Source organism: Channa argus, chromosome 9 (genome assembly GCF_033026475.1).
Source record: "Channa argus isolate prfri chromosome 9, Channa argus male v1.0, whole genome shotgun sequence".
Taxonomy (NCBI): domain Eukaryota; kingdom Metazoa; phylum Chordata; class Actinopteri; order Anabantiformes; family Channidae; genus Channa; species Channa argus.
In genome coordinates, this window is record NC_090205.1 from 25286360 (window position 1) to 25310963 (window position 24604).

Here is a 24604-nt window from a genome sequence, read left to right on the forward strand (position 1 = left end):
ATACCTGAGCACCCTGTTTGTCCATGATCCACAAGCAAAAGATCACTGCCCCCCCCCCAACAGAAGGGGGCTCCAGGCTATGTAGCTTATAGTGTTTCTCTGAGGGATAACTTGGATTAATATATTTACTGGGGGCCTGAGGAAGGAATTGCAGCTTGATTAAAGACAGAAGTACACGGCATATGTTGTTATTAAACTGACAATATTATAACATGTGAATAAGGGACCAAAGAAAATACATTTTGATTGCAAGATCATACTGGCCCCTAAGGACAAACACATTCTAAGACCACAAAGCTACAAAACAAATACACATTAAACAGTAGAGAAAAACAAAACATCAAAGTCTTCTTTTCACTCTATCATTTGCTTTCTAAGACAGAAATGCATATTTTATCAAAGCGCATTTCTCCGACTAGTTGCAAACTGATTTAAAAATGTGGTTGAAGTGTGAAGAAAAAAGCTGGTCATAAAACAAAACAAAACAAAAAAAAAAACAGAATCCCGGCACCCCGCAGCAAACTGTTGTCATAAGATTTATCATATTATGTAATCTGCTTCCATGGAATAAGAACGAGCATTTTAGTACAAAAAGGTTCAGTCTTGTGTCAGCAAATGTCCCCTCATATCTGGTAATGCTTCAGGGTTTGTAAGGGAAAAAACATGTTTGTGGAGCATTATAACCCTTTACAATTGTATGACGAACAGATTGCTGCCAGCCTGTTATGTTATGTGTGGCTTAGTGAGGGCTAACTTACTGTCGGATGAATGAACAGTCAGTTTCCCTCGCTGCTGGCGCACCAGCAGAGAGAGTTTTTTACGCACAAGGAGTCATTGGCTGATAAACCGTGCGTGTCACAGACAAAACGACGAACCGGTGAACAGCTCGGAAGGAGCCAGTTAACTAGTTTCACACCAGCTTACTTCGGCCACTGTGGGTTTGTATCCACTGCGGTTTGTCCATCGGGGGACTGATTGGGTTTTTGTCCACACTGGAGCTGTCCACGGTGCTGAAACATGAACCAAAGCGCAGGGGCAGCGCAGCACGGGCGGAGATACTCTGTTGACGGAAAGGTAAGGACCAACACTGCTGGCTGCTTTTCACCGCAATCTGTATCTTGTCGCCGGGTTTGGGACTGATTTTCCTCTTTGTCTGAGTCACATGAATATGTGTATAAGTGAAACCTCCGAGGTTTAACTTTTAGAAAAGCAAAGAGCCTTAGTTTCGATACTGTGTGGCACACAACTTTAGCAGAGGAAGGAAAGTTGTCAGCTTGAGGAGTCTAAAGGGAGTTGGGAGTGATGTATACGAAATATAAAAACTATGAGAGTGTGTGTGTGTGTGTGTGAACGTATGATTTGTTATTGTGACCCTGTCGCGTGGCGCAGTGTTAGATAAATGATTTAGTTGGGATGAAGGACTAATAGTGTTTCCGTTTGAGGACCGTCTCACTCCAGTGCATCCACTTGATTCAATTATTTATGGGACTTTGAATATACTGAAAAATATTGCAGGGCTATTATTAACATTTAATATCGATACAGAGGATCACAGATGACCCTCTTTCAATGCATTTATGTTGTCTCTCCTAACATGGAACTGATGAAATCCACTTTGTTTCTGCACCGTGTGCGTATGTTTCAGTCAGTGGCAGAAGCCTGCAAACTACACAAACTAAAAACTCAGGTGCAAGTACCTGCTTATGAAAAAAAAAAAAAATCCACTATAACTAGAATAACTTATTCGATATTTTCCTCAAGTAAAACTATTAACTATGTAAAATGTAAGTTTTCCACTTACAGAAGACAATCATTTAACATAAAACTTTAGTCCAGATCTGTTTGACAAATTATCAAAAGGTGAAAAGTGTGGCAAATAAAATTATGGCAATTAAAAATAAGGACAAACAATGCAGATATAGAACCAAAACAGCAGCTCCTAAAGGTAAAGCTGAATAAAGTTGATGTTCTGACAGCTGCTTCTTACATAATATTTAATCAGCATTTATTAGGTCTTTAGATTTTCTAATCCAAAAAGGAAGTAGTGACTAAGTCATCAAATAACTGTTGTGGAGTAAAAGTACAATGTTTCCCTCTAGATTGTATTGGAGTAGCATTAGTAACATAATAAACTATACAATATATAAGTGGAAAAGTTTGCATCCTCTTGAAGATTTGATAACTATGACGCCCTGAAAGGCTCTAGAGAGTGTAACGGTGTGTGAAGAGCCAAGCAAAGCTGTATCCACCTAACCTTAGTGCTACTACAGTCTTAATGTGGTAGGGTATAAATAAGCCAATATGTGTAATACATGCAGTATTAAATGAAATAGAGATAAATGCTAAAATAAAATATAAATACAAAAGCATTTAAATAAAGGGGGTGCAATGTAGATCCATATTTAACTGTGCAGGGTCCCTGTTTCAGATGAAGTCATTGCAGCTTTCTGTACTGTAACCTGTTTTTATACATATTATGTACAAACTGCAGAAAACGTTGCATCAGTGTAGACCAAACTAAAACAAAGTAATATTACAGTGACGTTAAGGAGGCCATAACAATTCCAGGCGTGCCTGGAAGAAGAGGAGGTTCAATCACTTGAAAACTGTTTCCATCTTTAATGTGTCTTATAATCTGTGCAAGTTATTTAAAAAATAAAATATTTTAGAGGTAAAAAAAACTTACAATAACATGGTTGCATAAATGTGCACACCCTTAAACTATAGGAGTCTATCAGCATAGGACATATTGTCTTGGGAATCTTTCCCCACTCTTCCTTGCAAAAGCGCTCCAAATCTGTCAGACCAGTCCTCAGGTCCCCACAGACTTTCAATTGGATTCAGGTCCGGGCTCTGGCGGGGCCATTCCAGACTTTGATCCTCCACTGGTGAAGCCATTCTTGTGTTGATTGGAGGAATGCTTTAGGTCATTGTCACGATGAAGTGGATGAAGTCCACTTCATCTCATATTTGGAACTGTTGATAATTCCCTCCACCTTAACTAAATCCCCCATTCCAGCTGAAGAAAAACAGCCCCAAGCATAATGCTGCAGCCACCATGCTTCAATCTGTTCTTTTGGTGATGGGCAGGTTTTTTTTTTTTATGCCAAATATACTTTCTTGAATTAAGACCACAAAGTTAAATATGGTCTCAGACATCAAAACACATGTTCCCACATGCCTTTGTCAGACTTGACATAGGTTTTTGCAGAATTTGGCTGGGTGTGGATATTTTTCTTTGTAAGAAAAGTCTTATGTCATCCCACCCTATCCCAAAGCCCAGACATATGAGGGAGATAACTGTTACATGTAATACGCAACCAGTACGACCTGATAGAAATTCTTCAGCTCCTTTAATGTTGCTGTAGGCCTCTTGGCAGCCTCCTGCACCAGTTTTCTTCTTCTTTTTTTTAAATCAGTGCAGGAGGAATGTCCAGTCACTGTTGTACCATATCTTCTCCACTCGATGATCATCTTCACTGACTGATACTCCTGACTGATACCTTCCAACAACGAGATTTCTTTGGGTCTTTGTAAGCTCTTTGGGGACAATGGCTTTTGCTATAAGAGACAAGTGAGTAAATTCAGAAACCCTCTACAAGAACAGCTAAACTTTATGTGGGCTTAGCCAGAATTTTTACCAGATTCTTAATTTCATTGATGGCGGGTGTGAAGTGACTACTGCTTAACACCAGTTTGAATGCAATTGGTGAATTCTGATCACGGCCACGTCCCTAATTAAAAGAGGTTCTGTACCCTTATGCAGCCTCATGATTTTAGATGAATTAAACAGGTTAAATTAAACGTGGAAAAATAATTCTAAAGTGATTTATCTTGGTCTGAATGTTTTACATCTTAAAAACGTGGCCTTTTAATAGGAGTGTGCAGACTTTTTATGTTCACTGAAGAACACAGTGTAAGACAGAAATAGTCACATATTTCATTTGCTGAGGAGCATTGACACAAAAACGTTTAAATTTAAAAGAACTGAGATCTGGATCCATGTTAGAACTGCTGATCCTTTTGATCGTGACATTTTGTCACGTTACAAGCACAAATGTAAATGTATTTTATTGGGATTTTACATGATAGACCAACACAAAGTGGCACATAATTGTGAAGTGAAAGGTAAATGATAAATGGTTTCCAATTTATTTTTATACTTGCGTTTTTCATTTTCAGATGATAGATTGTACAGAGCTCCATGAGATTTTCAAAGATTGGGATATTTTTTAAAACCTAACCCTCCACAGCTTTATCCCTGACCTGTCTGGTGTGTTCCTTGGATTTCATGATGCCGTTTGTTCACTAATGTTCTCTAACAAACCTCTGAGGCCTTCACAGAACAGCTGGATTCATACTGAGATTAAATGACACACAGGTGGACTCTATTTACTAGTTATGTGAATTTTGAAGACAATTGGTTCAACTGGATTTTAGTTAGTGGTATCAGAGTAAAGGGGGCTGAATACAAATAGCACTTTTCAGATATTTACCATTTATCATTCACCTTTCACTTCACAGTTATGTGCCACTTTGTGATGGTCTATCACTTAAATCCCAATAAAATGAATTTACATTTCTGTTTGTAATGTGACAAAACATGAAAAAGTTCAAGGGGTATAACTACTTTTGCAAGGCACTGCATCTTTGGCACATGAAACCAGAGCAGAGATCTGAGAATTGTACGTGTGCTTCATTTTCTCAGTCTTTGTGAAGAATCGAGCAGCACTGTTCTTGCTCAGTCGGAGCTGTCTCAGAGAAAAAAAGCAAAACATGGCTGTACACAATGGCAAGGAAAATAAAGACTGTTTGATCTGTGTTAAAGAGTGTATGCAGCTAGGAGCTGGGATTTAAAAACAGTAGGAACACAAGTTAACAGATTTTCAGGGTTGTGTGCATACTACAAACAACACAATGTGGAAATCTTGCTTCCTCCTGCCTGCAACATGTCCTTATGCGTTAACATTCACCTCAGAGTTCAAACGAGGCAGCTTGGAATTTAGTCAGAGCGATGCTGTCAGGAATAACTAATTTTTACCTGTTTGGGGCAATGCACGGAAGGTCGGTGGATCAATGCCATTAGCAACCTCTAAATATAGTGGCAATTTATCTGATCAATATGGATAATATCACTCTGGAAGTGTTGGACGTACAGCCCACTAACCCAATGGAACAACCGACTGACGCTGCAATTACTCGAGGCACATCGGTAGTGTGAAATGATAGTTTTCCCCTTGAGGACCAGAAATTAATTTCAATCACCTTGGTGCATGCTACACTCTCTCATTACATTCAGCGTTCTGTGGCCATTAAAAGCAGCTGCAGAAAATGAGGACAATTGTGACATTGCACCCCCTTGGGCTTGAAGGTAGAAATAAATGGTCATGCATTGCTGGCGCCAATCTAATTGTTCATTCTCTTGCCTCTTCAGTCGATCCAATAAACTGTGGATGTGAGCAGTACAGTTTTTCTTTTGAGACCCGCAATTTGCCTAATGGCACCTCCAACATTATAAACTCGCTGTTAGACCTGTTTACGAGTCTCGGTTTTTATTATTTCACAACAAAAACATGTCGTTTTATTTTCGAATCACCCGGTATTATATAAAGCAAGAAATTGCTGCCAATAATTGCATTTTTTCCCATTGGTTTGAAACATATGACATACTGTAATAAGGCAGATTATTTGCTTGCTCGAGAGAAATTTCCTTGTTTCGGGAAAAATAATAATCTTACTTTTCTCTAAGTTTTAATATTTTCCTACACATTGTGCATTGCTTCCTCTACAGAGTCAAACTTTATGTTAAATATTGTTGGAAAATTATTTACATGACTATTTAACACAATTACCCATCTACTAATGTATCAGCTTATTTAGTTTTTCATTGGATGTTTCATCTCTATGGGGATGATTGAATTGGAAGGGTTAAGTTGCTCAGACCAACATGTGTCATAATATTTTTGGGTCATGGGCCAAGAACGAACAAAATATCTCTGTGAACCATCAGTTCACAAAGTGAATCCCTCCCTGTGGTCTACCCAAGTACTTTAGGCAAGACTCAGCTAAGAAAGAGCTTCATAGATGTTGTTTGCCCCTGTGTACTGCTGCGCTTCTTTAAGTGTAGCAACAGTTGAGATCACACAGCTTTTACTGAACGGTAAATTGTCATTATCTTACTTTGTTTGGATTCTTCAGCAAGAATGTTGTTATCTAAAGCAATATGTCACCACGGTATAAAGGTGCTCAGGGGCTGAACTGCATCTGCTGTGAGAAACAGTGCAGATAAAAGGCAGATGTCGCATTTTTGAACGGTGAGTGTTTGCCGTGTGCTCACAATGTGCTTGTTTAGGGTTTGACTTTGAGCTTGTGTAATGCTTTGTCGTCTCTTTGTTAGTCCTATCTTTCTGAATTCTCCTGTGTGGGTCAGCATTCATTCTAAACTAAACCCATTTTCCCTCAGACACTGCAAGTCCCTTGGATAGATCAGGGCCTGTGTTTACTAAGTATCTCAGAAAACACCCCTATAGGAATTGTGCTGAAAGTTGACTTAGGACTAAACTATCCCCACTTCAGTGTAGGAAATAAAAGTTATTCATAAATCCTCCTATGCTAGCTTTCAGTGAGGAGTATGACACTTTTTTATGGCGTTTGAAGATGCGAAACATAGTTTGGAGTGACATCTTGGTGTGGAGGATCATAGTTTTAGATACTGGGAAATAAAAAGCTAAAATCAGCCACTTAAAGTGAAAGGTTTATGATGATGAGACAGTTGTTATAAGCTTTAACAAGTATTATAGCAATTACATGTGTGTAGGTGAACTGACAATGTGAAACTAGCCTCATTACTTCAATCTAATTTTTAAAATAAGACTTTGTTTTCTCTCACTTATGAGCTCCCAGGTGTCATTTGTAAAACTGCAAAAGATTGCAGAGTAGAAAGAGAGAGACACACAGAGAGACTTACACAGACAGACAACCATTCACACTCACATTCATCCCTACAGGAGATTTAGAGTCGCCATTTAATCTAACATGCATGTCATTGGAATGTGGGAGGAAAGAGGGGTACATGGAGGAAACCCACACAAGCACAGGTAGAACGTACAAACTCCTCAAGGCCACAGCTGGCTGGTTTACGAACAAGGGACCCTATAGCTGTGAGGCAGCAGTGCTAACCACTCCACCACTGTGCTGCCCATGTAGAGATATTCACGTCTAAAAGATATTCCCCTAATCACAGATTTCTTTTTTGCTAGATTAGTAAGCCTTTTCTGAATTCTCATTTACTGTAATTTCATAACGACAGCTACCAGGCCAGAGCGTAGTGGAGCAGGGAGAGGGTTGGCTGAGTGGAGAACTGTGGATTGATTCTGACTTTCACATGCTTAAGTTGCATGTTGTAGCTTTAACTGGATCAGTTTTTGCATTGTAACCTTAGTTCTGTGAGGGTGTGTGGCTTAAGCCTTCTTCCATCCAAAGCACTGCATTGCATCTTGTTCGGTCAATAAGAATGGAGTCGCCAAAACCTGATACAGTTTTCGCTTAACAATCAAATGTCTAACCTGAACGTGGACACCATAAAGTAAACTGATGAGCCACAACACCATGGTGCACAGGGGTCAGCAAGCTGACCAAGATAGCCAGCTGCTGTGAACAACGTAAAGTGGCTTTGCTCAACATGGCCAAACATGCACATGGAAGTATTTTTTATTGCATTGTTCCCGCATGGAACACACGAAGAATCTCATAGACTTATAGCACTGTAACTGTCACATCCAATGAGCAAACAGCTTGCTTTGGTCTAAATCACAGAGATCAACACAGTGTAACAATTCTGTCTTCAGGGGAGGCCTGGTGTGCAATTTAGGGGCAATCCTCTTGGCACATTAGGGCTCACTGTAGAGAGAGAGAGGGAGACACCCGAGCACCACAGGGAGCTCCCACCACAGGACAGATGGTCAAACAGTCTGGCTCCTGTCGTCTCACTCCCTGCAGAGGGTGTTTCAGGAGCAAATGACTTAATGAAATACACTCACAAAACTAAAATACTGTAAGGAAAGAAATCTCTCATACTGTGACTGCAGCTGTATTAATGACTTTTGTACGTACAAATCTCAAACATTCAAGCCCTCGGAGATGAATAAACACAATAGATCATTCTCTCAAGGGATAACTGGAAACTAAAAACTACACACTGTATAAGAAAATAACTCCTACAACACATTGACCATTAGTTACAGTATAGGCAGCATAACATCTGAGTAGATGGGAGCTTGTTCACTTTTTATATAGTTTGACATATAAGCAAACTGATGTGCTTTTACTGCTGTACCTTGTGAGTCAGCAAAAGCCTGCGGTTTTGTAGCTGTTTTATGATATTTGACAAGTGGCAGTGTTTCATCATTTTAGATATATATATATTGTTTCAGGCAGATGTCAGAAATTCAACAACGTGGCTTACTGCTTACAGACATGAGGATGAATCCAGCTGTCAGCTTTTTGTGTAGTGCTGGCTGTAATCTACATGATGAAGTCATGAGAAAAATCCTTGATTTTGGCTCTTACTTAACCACTGACATCTGCATTGTTTGTTTGTTGCACACATTTTCTAAGCGCCTCCGATTTTGCAGAACCATAGGAAGCGGAAAGCAAACAACAAGTCAGGAGACACGATGGACCAACACATTCTCAGAAATTGACGCTTCCTAAGGCATCGAATTTTGCATCTTTGTACATCATTTGATGGATCATATTGATGCTACAGATACCCTTGGGCGTTAGTATTGGAGGCTCCAAGACTATGCATCGATTTCCCTAAGTTAATTCAAGAGCATATTTCCATAGTCCACTTTTTGGCTTTAGATTTTATTGAATCGATTTAGGCGTCAAATATTGAAAGCGTCTGGGTTTCTATTTCACTACACTGAAAGCTCAGAGCGTCAATGACTAATGCGAAAAAAAGACACCTTAAGCGTCAGCATGTAACACAGAAGGGACTGGAAGAAGCAAAGCTTTTTGATGGCTGCGCTTGATGGTCTGCATGAATTTGATAATTTCCAATTAAGAATTAGGAAAAATCCAGTAGACAGGGATAAATTATAAAAAAAAATTCGGTAATTTTCACTGCTTGAATATCTCAGATCTTCAAGTGCTCACATCTTTTGGTGTCAGTGGCCTATGAGCTGAAGGGTTTATCTAAGCCTGGCTCTGTAAAGGAGATCATTATAAATGCAGTTTTTTCTTTTTACTCTCTTTCTTTTTCCATGGAGATTAAAATATATATATATTTTAAAGGTGTGCAACCAAGAGAAGCTAGGAATCAGTCAAACACAGGCCATACGTAGCAATTCAGTTATTCTGTAGATTTAAGTTAAACTATTTAGAGCTTTTTTTTGTTTAAGGAATACAGCACAAAGAAAACTAGAAATGAATTATGTGCCCTAAACCAAATCTGCTGTCCAAATCTGCCCCAGAGGCTGCTGCATGCATGTTGTTCTGGCCATGGGCCTGCAGTTTAAGGATGCAGAAATTAAATTAAATGCTTTAAACCTTTAACTGTTGCCTTTGGCATCTTGGAATATAGTTTCTGAGCAGAGCCATAGGATACTGTACACAGAGTCCAGTGCAGTAGTCAGACTTCTCCTTTTCTGCAGACTTGAACTTTTGCTGTTTCTTCCTTAATAACAGCATCTTTTTCTCTCACTCTACCTCTCCCTGTTTCTATCAACCTAAAACAGAATTTTGAAAAAAATAATAAAACTTTTCCAAATCACAATCATATAAAAAAAGTGTTCTACTTATATTCCAACAGCTTTTATTTTAAAAGCCTCATCAGAGATTAAATTGGCACATAGAACAGGTGTTCCAGCAAACTGCTGATTGATTCCGACTCATTATCATGGCTCACAGAGTCAGTGGATTTACTTGCACTATAATAAATGTTCTTATGTAACACTGTTGGGATATTTTCAGCGTTACCTTAGGCATTATGCAACGCTCAGTTTTTGCAGCCAGGATATCTGATGTGGCAACATTACAGGTGAAGATTACGATTTTTTTTTTCCCCATTTTACTTTATTTTCACTCCTCCAGCCTTCTTCTGATTAGGGTTTAAATTTCAAACTGAACACCTGCAGCAGCAAGTGCCTCTGTCAATATTCATGTTGTTTTCTGGATTGTTTGTTGTATTGTTTTTTAATTTTTTCTTTTTTTTTTTTTTTACACAAAAATCAATGTGTTTTCAAGCTGTCAAATTTTATTTACCGTTATTTTAACTTGTTAGAGATGAGGCTGCTCTGATGTGTATGATTTTTACTCTATTTGTCTGCAGATTTTTACAAATACCCCTTTGAAATACTCTACCTTTCATCTGAAAATGTTCAAGGCCAACAAATTTTGAATTAAGGTAATATTTTAAAAAGTTGCTGATAAAGACACGTATATGTTTGGAGAAAAAAAGATTAATTCTTCAGTTACGAGCAAGTATTTGACCTTTCTCACTTCCCTTTCAAACTGCTGAAAGCAGCACAGGCATTAATTGAGGGGCCCTCATAAAGATTTTTTTTTTTTTCGAAGTGGTGCATTGTTTTCACACACAACATTCTCAAGAAACCAGCCAACTTTCCAAACTAGGTCACACTGACAGTTTCCCCAGAACAAATTAATTATTCTCTGCTGTCATTAAAACTTTGTGCATTGCAAAATTAAAAACTGCAACTATGATAATTTTTCTTTTCATAGATTTAGAAATGAGTCACTGGCAAAACACAGCAGTACATCTGAATACCCGATGAGTTGCTGAATTATTCCTGACTAATCTCATGAGAGAGATGTTTGCACAGTATTTCTACCCTCTATGCACTGTTGACACATGTCAATACTGTGTCATACAGATAAACCAGTCTTGTATACATACTGTCTAATTTTTTCTATGTTTAATCTCAGCCAATTCTGAGGGATGTTGAGAGTGAATTTAATTGACAATTTTATCAATATTTTTCTAAACATCTCCTTCCTTGCTTGTCTTCCACCACTTTTTACTGTTAATCGGTGCTGTTAACAACACATCTTTACAGCTTGAAGTACTGAGGTGTCTGAGGGTAAAGGGAGGAAAAAAAGTAAAAGTAGAAATATATTAAAAAAAGAACAAAGATGTATCTGCAAGCTCTTCAAACTTAGAGTACTGACTCATGTGGACACACCACAGACTGGGCCGAATCAGGTTAAACCTAGGGGACAGTATCAGGATCAAAGTGGCTGAGATCCAGACCTCTGGAGCTCAACAGGCCTAGATCTTAGTCCTAAAGAATAGGTGCTTTTCTTGCTCTTTGCTGTTTCTCTAAATGGAGAAAAATTGATTAATAATTAGACAGTGTTAGCTGCCAGAAATTTCATCTATTACAGAGTGCGAATCTGGGTCAGGCAGAGTGGGGCCAACAACAGAATGATTTGGAAAGAGTATTGAGTGTGTAATGAGCTGTCTTGTTGTGTGTTTTTTTTTTTTTTGGTGGTATTGCTGGTAGTATTACAACATTATGAGATTTTCACAATGTGATAATAATCTAACATATTTACGTGGTACAAATATATAATGTTACACCATTATTATTATTATTAATATTAGTAGTAGTAGCAGCAGCAGCAGCAGCAGCAGCGGCAGCAACATTATTAGTATTACTATACATCAGTGAGGGATTACATTATAACCACCTGTGCAATTTAATGCAATCCAATAGTTTCTACTTTTACAAGGTAATAGTTTCTCAGTTTTTAGGTTGAAACTGTCTGGTGAAATATTTACTATGTGTTTGTTATTGAGGTCAAAGTGGGTAGTGGATTCATACTGGAGTTGTTCTAATGTTTTGTCAGCCCTATTTAAAATGAATAAGGTGGCCAAAACTTTACAACCACTTCTTCTTATAATGCAGTCGAGAGTGACTCCACTACTCACTTTGACCTCATAGTAGAATTATCACCTTTCTGATAGTTTCTAAAAACTGAGAAATGTTACCCTTGAGGCAGGAGCTCATTACTCCTGCATTGATGTGAAAGCAGGATGAATGGCTGAGGTGGAGCTGACTTTAAACGATTTTCTATCCAACTGCAACTAATGATTATTTTCATCATGGATTAATCTGCTGATTATTCTCTCCAATAATCAATCGAGGGATTGAAATCGGTCTTGAGTTGCCACTTTCCGCCCTGCATACGTGCATGTGGAGCCTCTTGTCGAGTCTGACAGGCCCAGGTGAGATTCTCCATTCAGCCACATCATTTTTCAGCAACCTACTAGTAATATGAAATTTTACGTAGCATGATAACCATCAATTTTCTTACCATGCTTTACATACCATGTTACAGGTATACTGCTACAACCCAATGGAAAAAAATGAATAAAGGGAATCGAGCTAGATGGCAGTTGTACAAAGTGCTTTACACCATATACTAAGGTTTACGATCCTGTGATTAGAATGAGTCAACAAAAACTCTGGCTTTACCCATCCAATAAATAAATAAAAGCATTCACCAATGTCTTTCCCACTTATGATGCAAAGAGGGAAGAATTACTTCACCTCAGCTAACTTTTGACATTTCTACGATTTTTGAGATAGAATTAGATGTAATGGTATATGAGGTCTGTCTTCTCAGAACAAAGTGTAACTAAAGCAGATAATGAGTCATGTTTAACTCATTAGATGAACCAGATGGTCCCTAAACCACTGGATTGGCACCGTGTAAAAAAAGTACTTTTCAACCGCTTGATTTTTGCATCCAATCAGAAGATCAGTGTCTTTGACACACTGATACAGTGCAGGTTATTACCATGGTTATATTTAATCTGTTTAATTTGTTATCCATCCGTATATGTGCTTAAATTGTTATAATTACTGATGTTAGAATATTAATTTGAATTGTTGTTAGGTGCTCTTGACTGTGAATTTCTGTTATACGTTGTGACAAGCATGACAAATGACTTTTTGCACTAAGCTCTATATTGTGGTTTACAAATAGTCGACCACAATGGTTTCACACAGCTACACTCTACCTCTTTCTTCAGATTATGTTTTCTGCTGTTACACTTCCTTTCCAGCTGGCTGAGCAGTATCTCTCTGCAACAAACCAGAAGAGACACAGATATTTGTGTGTGTTGCACACATAAGCCCACGTGCACAAATCTTGTTTTTTTTTTTCATACCTGTCAATTATGATTATACCTAATAAGACACAGATGCTTTCTTATCAGCCCAGTTGTTCAGAGAAGGAGTGATTTGAATATGTCAGCCACTGGAACAGAGGTGCCTCCTCTCCATTTGTTAACAGCAATTGTCAGCCCATAAAATGTTTTCCACAACAGAGCTGTTGTTTTTGGCCAGTGGGGGAGAACGTGTGAAAGCCTTTCATAGATAATGGGATGGTGGAATGTTTCTGAAATGTGCTTAAATCACAAATTTGGCCAGAAAAGAAATTTGAAAAAGGGTTTAGACTCTCCTGTTGATTGCTTTTGGTGCCTCTCTTGGTGCATATAGAAAATGCTTTTACCTCAAAAATATTGTTTCAACTAAATGCAAAGCCTGGAAACAGGACTAGAAAATTAAAAAATAGCAGGAAAACAATTTTATATGTTTCATATCTGAACAGCTCAATATTTTATGAAGTGTAAAATAAACCATCTGAATATGTGCAATTAAAACAAATGAAACTGACACAATTAATCCAGTATTATCTATAAGTATATGGGGCGCTGGTGGCTCAATGGGTAGAGTATCGGGTTGGGATGCAGAAGGCTGCAGGATTGAATCCCACCCCACCAGGTGTGGCCCCACCCAGCCACCAGGGGCCACCTTGGTGCCGGTCCCGAGCAGGGATAAAATTTGAGGGTTGCGGCAGGAAGGGCGTCTGCCGTAAAACTCATGCCAAATCAACGTGCCACTGTGGTGACCCCTGAAAGTGGCAAAATAAAAGCCATGGATCATATTAGCTATGAGTATGGATGCTTCTATTTAGATCCAAATGAGAGGCATATGGCTAAAACTAGAATCACCGCTATAGAGTTATATACCTCTGCTAACCTCTCAATGTGCATTTTACATGCATGTCTGTTATGTCTGTCATATTCTAATCATGCATCCAAGTGGTTATTTGTATCAAATGCATTGAAAAAAAGCATTCATGAGAATAGGACACACTTGAGACCTTCACCTTTGAACAGCAGAATCGAAGCAGTTTAAGTTCAAGTGGATGCTTATGCCAAATTTGAAGAAATTTCCTCAAAATGTTGTCTTCACAAGAATGGGACAGCTAGACAGGACAGACATTAGGTCACAGTCAATACTCTGCACTTATATAGTGCTTTTCTATCGAACCAAAGCACTTTACACTGCTTCACATTCACACTCACAATCACACACGCACACACCAATGGGGGAGCTGCTATGCAGCTGGCCAACGCTCACCGGGAGCAACTAAGTTGGGGTTTAGTGTCTTGCTCAAGGACACTTCGACATGTGACAGGAGGAGCCGGGGATCGAAATCAGCAGGTGGACCACCGCTTTACCTTCTGGCGCCACAGTCACCACAATCTAATCAGTTCATCCCAGAATCCAAGTGTCAGTTTTGAAGACATTTCCTCAAGGCATTCTTGACATAGCTTGTTCACAAGAATGGGGCACACAGAGATCCTTAAAACATAAAGCCTCCAGCCATGGCTGTCACCTATGCATAAAAACAGCAGGAAGAGATTATCATGATGGTGTGGAACTGTTTGCACTAATTTACTTTAAATCAGGCTCTGCTAAAAGTTACAAGCTGAGACATGTTGGTCTGGCAATGAAGTTCTTCTTTACACTGCGCTAGACGTGTTGTTTTTCTATGCACATTGGCAGTGGATGAAGTTGGGACCATCCGGGTCTGTTTTAAATTTGGCCCACAGATTGTGCATCCAAGTGTGGCTCCAGGTGAGCCTTCTGAACTTATCTGCAGGTATCTGAGGACACATGAGTTTTTGGAAGATCCAGGCCAAACGTACTTTTGCCACCACTGTTCACATTCTGGTCACAGCAGTTTCCTGCAAATAATTTTGTGGTATAGAGTGTTTCATGTTGTGCTAAAGTTCTGTACACTTTCCTTATCTTCTTCACACACACACACACACACACACACACACACACACACACACACACACACACACACACACACACGCCTTCTCATAAACAACACTGATTATGTTAAGCCTTCACTAGCAGCTCTGCACTGCCTCACATACCACCCGTATTCTCCATCCATTTGGTCCTTCTTAATCTGTGCAGCTTCTCTGTATCTATATCTGGTTAAGCTTTGGTTTTCACACTTGCTGTGCAAGCCCAATGTCAAAACCCCACACCTGACAGATGTTATTTGCTGTTGTCAATGGATGTCCTGCATCTAGTAATGAAGGAGAGTGAAAAGAAAAGATCTGAGGTGCAGATGGAGAAAGGACTGCAGAAGCAGCTGTTTAATGTGCTGCAGCACTGCCTCATTATGCTAATCCTCCTAAAGAGCCTCCATAGGATGCAGACATGCATGAGACTGAATTGGCTTTGAAGAACAGAACATGTTTAGGGAATGAATCTACAGAGACTGTGTTTCCCTCTCTGCTTAAATATGTGTGCACATCAAAGAAGGTGGATATATGAACACAGTTTCTCCCTTTTTCACCCTCTTTTTTATTTGTTTTTGAAAAATTCAACACTGAGGCATCAGATGGTAAAACAAAAAATAGGACATGACAGCACATGTTTGAGAAATACTGTGTTGTCACATCCTTTGAAATACTGTACATACTACTGCAGATAAGAGTCATTCTTATAGTTTCACAACATGGTTATTATAGAAATCCAGGGTGGTTTAATGAAGATTCAAATCAAAATCACTTACAGACAAAAAAAATGTTCTCCCTTTATTATAATGATGAAGGCAATATGTATGAAACTATTTAACAGGACTCCCCAAACTAGAATATGAATCTGCATATTTTTGTCCAAAGCCAACCTGAGTTTGATGAGAGAACCTGACCCTTAGCAGACAAGCATATTGTATTTTATGTTCAAACCTGACTCAAACCAGAGGCAGCTAAGTTTGTGGAGTGTTTGCATGGTGCAGTTTGTGCACACTTCCTGCTTGGAAGACCTAGAGGTCAAAACGTCAGTCTCGTTTAAGTACCCAGCAAATCTATTACTTTATTGTGATCATATTTTGAAGAGTCCACCTGAACTGAACTAGAATGTGATTTCTAATTCTTTAGTCGAAATCAAACACATACCCTTTAGTACCAACAGGTCCTGCTGGGTTTGATTTGGGTATCCACCCTCTACCTTGAAATACAGATGAGGTTTATTTTAATTCATGTTTTAAAAAGGAAATTGCAGGTTTTATGTCTGTAAATAACTTCATCGTCATGTAATGTCTACAGTATAGCAAAGGGGGAGTACACAGACAGAGCTGGTGCAGAAATACAAGTACACATGGCTGCACAATGTGAAAGCAAACCTGGAAACCAGAAAACTCTTTAGGCTGTTACACCAAGTGAGCATTTTTCAGTCAACTGACTTGGTGACATGTTTGATTTCAGAGAGTCCAGCTCTCAGAACATATCTATGGTTTGCTGTCAGTCACATGATAGAAACAGGCCCACTTGGTTACTGCAAATTCTTTAAACAATGTCTATTCACAAATAGGCTTAATTAGACATTACACACACACACTGTACTTTGGAGCTTGCAGGGGGAAGTTCAATGCGCTGTCCAACAAATTGAGACCTTTTACTTCTCACATAGAGCTCCTGAAGATTATGACTAGTGAGGTCCATACAAACTAGCATAAAACCTACACAGCGTACAGTGTTTTTACAATAAGTAATTCTATTTTATTATATAATATATTTTAATGTTAATTTGGCCTAAAGTCCTCTGCAAAACACAGCCTGAAAAGTAACACTATTTATTCATATCTTGTGGTTATATAATCACATGGGCACAATCACGACTAGATTAATCGTGCTGGACTGTAACTGTGGTAAACTAACAACCTGACCAGAGCATATTTTGTTTAGTTCCCTGCAACAAAGATGCTTGAAAAGAACTAGGTCATACGATGCATTGTCTAACCACTTGAGAAATAAAAACTGTTTCTTGCTGGACTGAGCAGATTACACATTATTCATTTAAATATGAGAAAACAGGCACACACACACATTAGGAAACCATGCCTTGAAGATACTCATAGGCTTGCTCAAAATGGACAATATTGTGAAGACAGAAATTCAATCCCAAGCTCTTGTTTCTCAAATCCTTGCTTCTTTCCCCTCCCCGCCTCGGCACAGCTGGACAAAGACAGCGTGAACTCAGTATGAACACTGAGTTGGTGTATCAGAAAATTACATGCTAAGCAGAGGCAGCTCCTGCTGGTGTCAGAAAGGTTTTGGAAATGAGGGGAGGAGGGGTGTCCAAATCCATTTGTCTTCTAAAGCTGATATGTAAATCAGCATCTTCAATATATATATTTATTTTTATTTTTATTTTTTGGTTCTTCTGAATTTCCTCAATACTTTGTATCAGATAGAGAAGATTGCTTTTGCTTTAAACAAGTGCACCACAACAAAGCCATTAAATAGAGTAGTTTCTCAGACATTTATAAATCACTATCTTCTTGATGGAGGGGCCTCTTTATACCTGAAAGATCTATGATGTCATTTGTGGAATGTCACATAAAAGCTCTTCCTCAGGGCATATACAGTCAAGGCTACTAATAGATCCAGACCTTGTGTGATGGAAGCTCTGCTGGAGGACAGACAAATAGTGAGGGGTTGCACATTAGCCACAGGTTATGTTTGCATTGGGCTCCGAGCATTAGCGCGCTTTAAATCATTAACAGTAACATGGGAAAAAAGGCTCAGTGCAATTTAATAACTCAACTGATTTTTAGGTTCCAAGGCAAACTAGATAAAAGCATCTGTCGATCTTTCTCAAAGATTAATGCAGATTTTGCATGTTTCTATTAATGAACACGAACATATTATCTCCAATGCAGAATTAGTATGGCTATAATTACAGGTTACAGCCAAGTCTTAATTGATGTTTACTGTGTATGTGGAATTATTCAAAGTTTTTGACAAATAAGCCAATATTATACTTTTAAAAAGATAAAGCAACCGAAAATACATAATTGAAATTGCTTTTAATTACACAACAACAACTGCAATTACAAATACAATAAAGTCATTTTGAGGGAGCTCAGTGTTAACCGGCAGTAAGTATATAATTTTTTTAACAAATAGTTTTTAATGAACTATCATTTTATTGGAAGCAAGAATAAAGTATATTTTGAAAAACTATTACTTAATATACAGTATGTTAAATAATTATGTATTGTACATTACCAGAATTTGTATGTGAATAGCGAATGAGTTTTATTACGTGTGAACAACAACAGTTACGGCTTGAAGGGATACAGTGTGTTTTGAGATGCCAGGTGTGTTTGTATCCACCGTTCTCAATGGCAAATACGTCTGTGTTTATCCTTTCATATCTGACATTAATTAGTGACCTCGAAACAGCAGCTGAAAATCTATTTAGTTGCCGTTCTGGAACTTTTTATCATATAATAGGCTCTTCATCATCCTGTGGAGTTCAGTTGTTATGGAATTGAAGATTAAACAGCATTGAACAAACAATCTAACCTCAAGATCTGATCAACTTTGTTTTCTATTCTATTCATATCTGTGCTAGATGATAATTTACCAACAGAAATCATAAACATAATTAGTTATCAAACAACGTTACTGCTGCTCATGTAAAGATACGTAAATTGAATCGTTCTGAACAAGGTATTGCATAAAGGACAGTGGGAGATAAAAACTGAAAATTATACTAAGCAATTTGAGCCACAGAATAAAAATATAAACCTAAAAATATGCACAGTTTGTTATGATTAAATTTCAAATGCAGATATACTTATTATTATATAATAGTCCACCATTGTGATTTTGCCACTTGTTTCTCTGTCACTTTTTTTTACCCTTTTTAGAAATGTATCGTTAGATGCTATTATGTATTTGATTATTTATATACTAAAATTGGAAATTGTCTTGCTGGACTAAAGGTTTTTTGTCTCATCACAGTCCTTAGACATTGTGAACCTTAGTTTAGTCATATAACGCACACATAACGATTCACTATCCCAACCCCTTGATTTTACCTGCTAACTGCACTGCTCATATAATACATTTGAAAAATCCCTGCTAAAAAGGCTGAGCTTTCACCAGATTTATGCTACTGTCACAGCCTTAAGCATTTATACTATATCACACTGACAAGTCTACTGCAGCAACACAGACATAAATTGTTCATGTTGATTTAGAGCTACAGGAGCAATTAGTTGCAATAAATCGGTATTTCCAGTAGAGAGCAGCCTCACACTGAGCAAAAGTGATGGGAACAGTTTCACGCCATTGTAGACATGAGATTGGGAACAGGCGGATGTAGAAAAGATCGCGAAATAGCCCCACGTCATAATAAATCCTTTGAGAAATATGCATCATATGTAACATGTATATCAGCTGACCTAGAATCTGTCTAGAAAGGTTTGTGAAGCTGTGATTATTTTTAAAACGTAGATGATGCACTGTCAGGGTATTAACGGACTGCTTTCTTTGCCCAGCTGCAGATCAAAATAGAACCGCAGAGCAGAGAGTTATTTTACTTACAGCTTATCAGCTTTGTCATGACCATCCAGAGCCAGATCTGACACTCATGAGCCTGTTTCATGTTGAGTTTCTCATCTCTGCAATGCTGCTTCAGAGAGGAAAAGAAAGAAGTCAACTATTGCTTCTAAAAAAGTTGTTTACAGACAGAGATATTCAAACTTGGTAGTGGAGGGAAGGAGATAGTTTCAGACTGTAACAGTGGTCGGCTCACACGTAAGATGTGCTTAGAAGAGCATATCAGCCGTTCGTCAGTTGGAAGATTGAGTTTGGCATTTGAACCTCGATTGCCCCCCCACCCCCCACCCATCACTTTGCCCTCTCTCTCACATATCTTCACCGGAAAGCTTAAATTCATTGGCAAGAGATATCAAAGGCTGCATTCAAGAGATAGCCCTATCTATAAATTCATCCAAAGCCCACCACCTCTCTCCAGGGGGCAGGCTTGGAGTTCTCCAAGCTCAATCACACTGGCTTCATGCAGATCATGTTACTGCCAAATCTGATAGGAATACTAAAGTCAAGGGAAGCCAGGCAGTAAAGGGATGACTCAGCTATGCTTTTGTTTCGTTTTTTTCCTGCTGAGGGATTAGGTGCGGCACACATGTCCATCGATGGACATTTGGTTGTGAAGAGACACCCAGGAGTTGTAGAAACATTCCCTGAATATTGTCTCTCCCTCCTCTTGTTATGTAAAGCAAATAAGCCTAGTGGCGATAAACTGGATGTCAATGGAGAACACTAGGGTCCCTGCTCATTCATTTATTATAGATAATAACTCACCAGACGACTGGGACATTCTGATTATTACTCACAATAAGACATTACACAGTAGTAGAAGAAAGCAGAAATAAGAATGCGTTTTGTAAGCGCTCCAGGATAAAAGTTTTAACAGTTTAATATTTATTAAAGTGAGGAAACTCCTCATGCAACAAAACAACATGTCACAAACAGTAAAGGTTGAATCAAATGACTGTGTGTGCTGTGTAAAGATCAATAGTAGCAATCACCCCAGCTCTATGCAGCTTTCAGCCACTTGCAGCTCAATGTTTTGGTTCACTGGTCTGCATGGTTCTTGAGTCTCAGCCATTCACACACACACACACACACACACTGATTATGCACTACTGCAAAAACTTGTCAAAGAGCCAAAGTAATCAAGTGGCTGGTGAAGGAAACTGAACATTAACAAGTTAAAAGGAGTCTGATATTTTCTTCAGGAGTTGGTGAACTGTACCAGGGCTAGAAAACAAGTCAATACTGGCATTATTCTTGTCAGGTAGTGAGGAAGAAAACTCTGAGAGGACACTAATATTACTTTTTTCTGTTGAATGTATAAGTTAGTGAAGTGTTTGTTAACAGCTTGGCAATGATAAAGTAGATTAAGTGTATAATGAGCTGGTATTTTAACCTGCCATCAATTATTATTAAGACCACTTCGGCAGTGGAAACAAGATGGCAACACAACATTGACAAATCACCTTGAAAAGGAAGCTTGTCTCCTTAAAATTGCATTTCCATGCAAATAACCTGCAAAAGCAAATAGATTTTGTAGGGAGCGCAAAGCAACCGGATTATGTTTTCTGTTACCATAATGAGGAAATGTTGACAATCGATGTAAGCGACAACAACGTGACACTGAAGGGTTGGAGGTGTGGAAAAAATTGTTGTCTGACTTGATGAAAAAACTTTTTAAGTCACTTCACACACCACATTGTTATTTATGGTGATTAAAAACCACAAGCCTCCGTTTTGGTGCCCCAACTTAACCACACTCAGGACTCTGGAGTCGAAATCAAGTCTGTGGTTTTGGAATCCTCTGTATACCCACCATCCTCTTGCGACTCATGGTCTGTTAAATAAATGCTATAATGCTAATCCTATAAAAACATAATTGCGGCTGCAGTTTGACTTGACTTTGACTTATGCTTGGGAGCATGGAATGGGTGTGTTCTCTATGCTCCATTTATCTATCTATTTACTCCTCAGACCTGTTTGTCCATCCATGTCTACAGTGCCTATCATCAAGCCAGGATGATCAGTGTAAGTTAGTATTTTACACTCCTCCAGCACTACCGTTTTGAATTTCAACTGACAGAAACACTTTAGGTTTGTTAGTTTGCTTCCTTTCTCAAAGAAACTCCTCTTGTTAGCAATCAAGTGCACTTTATGATTCTGACACTGGACTGCACTTATAGAGCTCATGTAAAGCCAGGACATTGCTATAGTAGTAAAAAAAAAATAAAAAAAATGTGTGTTATTTTTGAGAGGATAGGCATCTACTGTGAATTTTCAGCCACATACTTAACCTCAGCAAGATTGAGGAGGAACTAAAGAAATAAAATAAAATGCCTCTCTTAATTCATGCTTCTGAATGTACAGTGCCTTACAAAAGTATTCATACCCCTTCAACTTTTCAACATTTTGTCACCACAAACTGTATTTTATTGGAGATTTATGTGATGGAGCAACACAAAGTAGCACATATTTGTGAACTGAAAAGAAACTGTGTGCCACACTTTTCATTTTTAAAATTTGTTTCAACCCATTTATCATTTTCCTTTCACTTCAATTATCTACAACTTTGTGTTGGTCTATCACAAAAAAATCCCAATAAAAGACATTTACATTTGTGGATGTAACATGACCATGTGGAAAATTTGAAGGGGTATATTTTCTTAAGGCATTGTTTCTATATTACCCTGCACCCTCATTACATTCATCAGCTCTTTTTCATCTCCCACATGAAACAGGAGAACAACTCAGCCTAACAAACTATAATTAAAATCCACTTTATGAGTCCAACTATCCTCTTTGATCAGCACACAGACCCTCGAAGTGGGACCACATCAGCCATTTGTTTACACCTTTATTGTCTTTTGGGTCACCACTTTCACTGGTTTATTATTCAGACCTCATCTGTATGATCCCTGACATATTTATTTCCATAGCCGTATAAGGTCATTCATTTGCTGCCGCAAATTGAATACCTACTCAGAAAAAATATATTTACTGGGGCTGCCACTCCACCTGGTGCCCACTGACATTATCAAAATCAAATGGGCAACGATATCCTCCATGAAATATCAAAGGGACCACCAGGGTTTTTGTCTCATATGTATGGAAATGTATGTTTTCTGCAGTGAAGGTTATTGTCTGGGAGCCACTTCCTCCTCTGTCTTATTCACCTGAAAACTACAGTAGTGTCGCTGAGACAGAACATCATGTGTTCTATTAAAACAACTTATGGGCAGTTTTTTCTTTTTCAAAAATGTAAGGAGAAAACCTTTCTAACAAATTAAATGTTCTTCCAAATGTTATTCAAGCAGTCACATTAGAAATATGTGTTCCACAGCCACAACTGTCTCCAGCCTTTTCCGTTAGTCTAAAAAGCAGGCATTTACTGCTAAATTGCTGCATGTCTGATTTGAAATTCATATGTACCACCAGAATGGTTCTACTATTTTGGATTTGCTTAGAATAACACATTTTATGCTTTTTGAATAATCCAGAGGACAGGCAACATTAGAGATGGACTTGTTTATGTTAAACTGCTGTCAGTACAAAATCAACAATTTATGCTGCTGCTTTAGAATAAAAGCCATTAAATCTAAGGAAAGTATTATGTCCTCTATGGAAACAGGAATTGTACTGTAAAGGCATAGCTGACTGACAGCAAACACATTATTATGACAGCATTACTGTACAGAAACGGGTACAGTAACAAGTACTGAGGACTGCATGTATTTACTGTAAACGATGGATGAGAAAACAAATGCACTGGTTGACATTATGCATAGCTTTACTGATGCAGAACCAGAAACAAGAACAGGAAATGGGCCAACAAAGGGGATGGAGGTAACAAGACTTTAAGGCAAGTCTACAGTCAGTGCTGTGAGGCGCTGTTTAGAACTATAGCTTTGAGATAAAATAGGGTTAAATCAACAAATCATCCAAAGCTAACCTGGTATAACAATTGATTTGTTCATGTTAGGTTGGTGTGCTAGCATTTGCTAATTAGCAGTAAAGACAAAATACTGCTGGGGTTAATGGAAATGTAAATTTCCAGGTCTTTCCATTGACTAAGGTTTTGGAGAAAACATCTTCAGCAAAATGATATTTAGAGTTAGAATGTGAGTGTAGGGAGGAGGTTTAGTTGATTCAAGAAGCCCAGGACTTACCCACAGAAGCCCCAAATTAACATGGAATGCTATTTCCCTGTATTTCAAGAAAGAATTTTCCATTAGGATGCAGCCTGAAATTGGCAAAGAAAAAACAATCATAAAAGTTTTGTTTTTAACAAGCTGGACAAGCAATGGACTACAGTTTGTAAATGTTTTGGAAAGTATTCTACATAAACTATACTGCCAAAAGTATTCGCTCACCTGCCTTTGGACCCATGTGAACTTTAGTGACATCCCATTCTTAATCCATAGGGTTTATTATAATGTCGGCCCACCCTTTACAGCTATAACAGCTTCAACTCTTCTGTGAAGGCTTTCCACGAGGTTTAGGAGTGTGTTTATGAAATACATAATACACAGTGCTCGCAGTCTTCACTCTAATTCATCCCAAAGGTTTCTATCGGGTTGAGGTCAGGACTCTGTGCAGGCCAGTCAAGTTCTTCCACACCAAACTCACTCCTCCATGTCTTTATGGACCTTGCTTTGTGCACTGGCGTGCAGTCATGTTGGAACAGGAAGGGGCCATCCCCAAAGTGTTCCCACAAAGTTGGGAGCATGGAATTGTCCAAAATCTCTTGGTATACTGAAAGCATTCAGAGTTCCTCTCACTGGAACTAAGGGGCCACGTCCAGCTTCTGAAAACCAACCCCACACCATAATCCCCCCTCCACCAAACTTCAGA

The 24604-nt window shown here is 38.5% G+C and overlaps 1 protein-coding gene across 1 annotated transcript in view; it reads left to right on the forward strand.

Moving 5' to 3' along the window:
- The first annotated feature begins 803 nt into the window (after positions 1-803).
- LOC137133524 (inactive dipeptidyl peptidase 10-like) overlaps positions 804-24604 on the forward strand; it is a 110217-nt gene continuing 86416 nt past the window's right edge. The window contains exon 1 of the mRNA XM_067517219.1: positions 804-1074. Within this exon, the coding sequence (XP_067373320.1) occupies positions 1018-1074 (57 nt within the window). The 5' untranslated portion in view covers positions 804-1017. The remainder of the gene's footprint in view (positions 1075-24604) is intronic.